The sequence below is a fragment of the Zingiber officinale genome, chromosome 11A (assembly GCF_018446385.1).
Source record: "Zingiber officinale cultivar Zhangliang chromosome 11A, Zo_v1.1, whole genome shotgun sequence".
In the NCBI taxonomy this organism is placed as follows: domain Eukaryota; kingdom Viridiplantae; phylum Streptophyta; class Magnoliopsida; order Zingiberales; family Zingiberaceae; genus Zingiber; species Zingiber officinale.
Genome location: NC_056006.1, coordinates 69,960,389 through 69,965,683, shown reverse-complemented (window position 1 = coordinate 69,965,683; position 5,295 = coordinate 69,960,389). Strand labels below are relative to the sequence as shown.

The 5,295-nt window shown below is 39.5% G+C and overlaps 1 protein-coding gene across 1 annotated transcript; it reads left to right on the top strand.

The window, feature by feature from the left end:
- The first annotated feature begins 3,648 nt into the window (after positions 1-3,648).
- On the top strand, positions 3,649-5,087 carry LOC122031443 (F-box/kelch-repeat protein At1g16250-like). The gene is made up of 3 exons (XM_042590561.1): positions 3,649-3,790; positions 4,109-4,678; positions 4,886-5,087. The coding sequence occupies exons 1-3, from the start codon at positions 3,768-3,770 to the stop codon at positions 5,085-5,087; spliced, it is 795 nt and encodes a 264-aa protein (XP_042446495.1). The 5' UTR covers positions 3,649-3,767.
- Positions 5,088-5,295: the final 208 nt, after the last annotated feature.

Here is a 5,295-nt window from a genome sequence, read left to right as displayed (position 1 = left end):
AAAATTTAATAATTTAAATTGGTACTTTAAATATCACCCGGGACAAATTAGGAATATTTTAAGAAAATATGTCCCTAAAAATTTTTTAGTTAATCCAGTAGGTTGGAACCTATATTGAGTTCCTAAATCATGCTTAAACTAAATTTTAAAATTAAAATTAGTGCTTTTATTGAGAAAATTAAACAATGAATTTCTCTATGAGACTTTGTCTAAGGAAGTGGTTGTTGCTCCAATAACCAAGAAGACCTAGTGCCTTGTCACGACTTGGAAGCCAAAATATTGAAATAAATGTTTAATTAACTTTCTGTCAAAGCATTAAAATTAGAATTGATTAATGCTTTCAAAGTTTTTCAAACATTTTTTCAAAATATTTTTTTAAAAAAAATACTTTTACATGAAATTGACTTAGAAAAATTTTCAAAGATCTTTTTTCAAAAAATTTTTTACTTAGAATTTTTTTTTGTATTTTTCTCTTAGAAAATTTTCTTTAATACTTAGAAAAATTCTCAGAAGATTTTTTTTAGTTAAAGGTTGTTATGAAGTTGAAAATTTCTACTTCAAATTTCTTATAAATTTTTGTAATGTTTTTGCAAAAAAAAAATGTTAAGTTAGAATTTTTTTTCTTCACTTAGAAAATTTTACTTAATTTTTTTTTTGTCAGAGACTCTTTATGTGAAAATTATTGTAAATTTTTAAGGATCTCAAAATTTTCTAAGTCTTTAACCCTTAGATTTTTTCTGGAAACCCCATTTTGTTTGTGATCAAAGGGGGAGAATGATTAGTATAAGTCTAGGGGGAGGTAGACCAAAATTCAACTTACTTATTTTATTTTTTGTACTTAAAATTGCAAATATAGATAAGTTTATTTTATGTCTATTTTTACCCTAACTTAACTTGGGTTGCTCACAACAAAAAGGGGGAGATTGTTCGAACCCCAAGGTTGTTTTGGTGTGATCAACAAGTTAAGTTAGGTCATGTTTGTTACTAACCTTGTGTCTAAGTGTGTAGGAGCTTAAGAGCACAGGTAGTCGAGCAGAAGACGTAGCTAGCGAGAAGGACGGCAGTCAGAGGGACGAGGTGCTGTGGAAGAGTACACCGGCAGACGAGAAGGAAGCGTGCGGTGATTCCGAGGGATGAAAGCCGGAGCGAAAGATTGCTCGGGGAGAAAGTGACGCAGCTAGCGAGAATGATGGCACACGGTGCGTCCGAGGGACGAAGACTGCGGATGAGTACACCGGCGGATGAGAAGGAAACACGCGGCAATTCCGAGGGACGAGAAGCCGGAGGGAAGCCCACTCGAGAAGACCGGAAGTTGGGTTCGGGTGAGCCCTTTTCCGGATGGCAGAGATCACCCAAGCGAACGGATCCGGAATAGAAGACCCGGACCGAGTCGAACCGAACCGGAGAAGAGGTCTCGGATGAAAAAGTCAAAGGCTGTTGACTTTTGGCTCTGGGGCGCCCGGAGCAGCCCGGGGTGCCCGGAACCCTTCCGGGCGCCCGAACATGATTTGTTGACCAGATCGCGTCAAACGCAATCTGAACGTTGGGGATAAAGTTTTATCCCCCAAGGGCGCCTGGAACCCCTTCCAGGCACCCCGACCAAGGCTATAAGTATAGCCTTGGTCCAGAAGCTTAGAATCAATTCAGAACAACTCATTGTAACAACACTTGTACGCTCTCTCTAGTTTAACTTCTCTTTTTGTGCTTCAATGCTGTAAGAGGCTTCTCCGCCTGAAGGAGATTGATAGTGCGCTTCATCCTTTCCTTGGATTAACAACCTCCTCGGTTGTAACCAAGTAAACAATTGTGCTTCTTTTTTTTCTGTTTTTAATTTATTGCTTTGATTATTTTTTAAGTGTTAGTTTGAAAAGTCAGGAAGGGTTTTTGTTTATTTTTTATAGGGTTATTCAATCCCCCCTTCTAGCCGGCCTAACGGTCCTACAGTTATGATGTGTTGTGGATGTATGAACTATGTATTTAGATATTTTCTTATTCTATGAAGTGTTTATGCCATGTTCTTTGTGTGTTGTGTCTTGTATATATTTGACAAAATATGTGTGAGGTCAATTTATGTAGATGTAGGATTTTGTTCACCGTGTAGAGGGGATACATTGGTTTGTTTAACTAGAGACCCTGTGATAGAGGGTATCCCCAAGAGGAGATGGAGTCGTTGTATACGAACCAAATGTGGAATCTAGTGGAACTTCCTGAAGGAAAGAAAACTATAGGGTACAAGTGGATATCCAAGAAAAAGCAATGTCAAAGGGAGAAAAAGTGAAGTTCAAGGCTCAGTTGGTAGCAAAGAGGTATTCATAGAGAAAGGGGATTAATTTACTATAAATAAATTTTCTCTTTGATAGTAAGACATATGCCAATTAGAGAGGTGTGGGTTTTGGTGGCACATCATGATTTGCAGTTGGAGCAAATGGATGTGAATACGGTATTTCTTCATGGAAATTTGGAGCAGATTTTTATGTCAGAACTTGAGGAATTTAATCAGCTCGAACAAGAGCGGTTGGTTTGTAAGTTGAAGAAAACACTCTATAAATTGAAACAATCTCCTAGGCAATGGTACAAATATTTTGATTTATGCATAATTCAAAATGGATATAGGAGATGTGAGTATGATTACTGCATATACACTATAAGAATTTCTGGATTTAACCACACCTAATAGACAACAGTTTTTCAAGAAATTATTGTCTTTTCCATTTAACAACAGTTTTATTGAAAACTGTTGTTGTTCACCATAATATTTTTTTAAATAACAACAGTTTTTCAAAACACTGTTGTCTAATGTGTGTCAAAGACAATGATTTTAAAAAACTATTGTCTTTTTGTGTTGTTTATGTGATAATATACAACAGTTTTATTAAACTGTTGTCTATTGAATGTTGTTGAATTCTAAAAACACAATAGTTTTTTTAACTTCATGAAAAAAAATCTAAAACCCACTTCTATGTGACTCTTCAAACGAACAAAAACTTATCTCCGACTCCTCCTTCACGACTCCTCCGCGAAAAATGCTCCTCCTCCAAATTTGACTTTATTTGGAGGTCAAATGATGAAGATCAAGCAGAATTAATATGAGTCGTTGATCCAGATCAAGAGAAATTTTCCTTCTTCATTCAGATTTAAGCCATTCAACCCTCCATCCAGATTTGAAGCTACATGGACCATTGGATCGAAGCAAGAAGGCAACTAGATCCGCACCACTCATCTCTTCATCAGCTAGATCAAATGGATCCATCTTCATCAAATTGGACGGCCTAGATTAAAGGAGGAGAAAACTATTCCCTTTCCTTTATTTCTTCGCATGGCACAGTACCAGACCCCCCCGATTCTGATCTCGCGCACCTTCTCCTCGAGCTAGGGCTCGCGACGCCACCGCCCTTCCACTTCTTCTCCTTCACCAACGGCTGGCGACAACCTTTGCCCACACACCGCCGTCGGCCGGCCATCCACTGCCCAATCTTCCTCTTCTGGATTCCAATCGGTGACGGCAGCAACAAAAATCTTTTGGCGACAATAGCGAGCGACGGCAGCAGCAACGAGCATCCACCTTGTCGAAGGGGTTCTCCGACAAGATCCTTCACCTTACGGCGGTCTTCTTCACTTCTTCCTACTAGGGTTCAGGCGCACTGGCTTACGGAAGAAGTGGCTGAAGGCGCACTTCTTCCGTTACCATCAGGGAAGAAACCTCGGTTCCGCCCGTCCCCTTCGCTCTGCTGCTCGCTGCGAGGAATCGAAGCCAGAAAAACACAAAAATGGAGTCCGTGGGCGTCGATGAGTAAGCCAGTCACCTCTCCTTTCTTCCATATGCTTTGCGTTGTTTGCGTGATTCAATCCGAGAGCCTACGCGGCGCATTTCCCAACCCATCGCCTTCGATTCGATCGCTACTTCATCTTCGATGTGTAGGAGATTTTTGATTCCATATAATTTGTACTCTAGAGATCTGAACATGGCGAGTGAGTTCCTTCTAGATGCTCATGCTGTCTACAGATCTGAATATGGATTGATCCGCGGGGTTGATTTGGGTGATCGAGTTCCATATAATTTCTGCTCGAGTGATTTATGATTTTCTTACTTATTGGCTTTGTGAAACAGGATGTCTGGATCTATTATTCCTGGCCTGCCAAATGATTTGGCTTTGAGATGTCTGGCAATGATCTCGCATGGATATCATGGCTTGCTAGAATGTGTTTCGAAAAGATGGAAACATGCAATCAGAAGCAAGTATTATGCGGATTTAAAGGCGGAGGGAGGGTGGAGTGGAGATTGGTTGTTTGTTCTTGGATCCAATAATTCGGCTATGTGGCTTGCTTATGATCCTGATGCAGATCGTTGGCATCCGCTGCCGCAAATGCCAGGGCCCACTTCTGATGAAGAATTCTGTAGGTTTTCATGTGCAAATATATGTAACAAGTTCTTGGTGATTGGTGGCTGCTACATCCCACGTTCAACTGTATGGTCGGAGACGAATTTATCGGAAGTGAATTCCGTCATAGTTTTTGATACATTCAAGAAGGAGTGGAGCACTGCAGCCAGCATGAGCACAAAACGAATTGATTTTGCATGTACTGCAATAGGCAAGAAGGTTTATGTAGCTGGTGGAAGGAACTCATATAAGCTTCAAGGACTTGCTAGCGCTCAATTCTATGACCCTCACTTGGACTTGTAAGCTTCTTATTGAGATCTTCATTTTCTATAATATAACAATTAAGATAATATTTTCTATAATATAATTTATCTTTATTGAAATTGCACCATCTTTATTAATGGACATGAAGATGGAGAAAATGTTGGCCCGCATTTAACTTCAGAATGTTTTGTGCAGATTCTGCGTGTTCTGATCACAATCCTTGACACTTCTACCGATCCTAGGGCTCTTGTTGTTGCATGCTATGATCTTTCTCAGTTTATCAAGTATCATTCTGCTGGAAGAATCATCGTGTCAGACCTGAAGGCCAAGGACAGAGTGATGAAGCTCATGAATCATGAAAATGCTGAGGTGACGAAGAATGCTCTTCTTTGCATCCAAAGGCTTTTCCTTGGGGCCAAGTATGCTAGCTTTTTACAGTCTTAAGCCAGTGTTCCTTGAGTTGGCAGCAATAGCTTTTTACGAAGAATGATCTTTATATTTTCTATAAAGATAAATTAAGGAGCACTAGGAGCTGCAATCCCTCCTCTTCACCGACATCTAAGTAGAAAATCTCGTGTTATATTGTTCTACCTTTGTTTTAATAGTGTTATCATTTTGTTGGTTGTTTATGAAATTTTGTTGGTTGCTTATG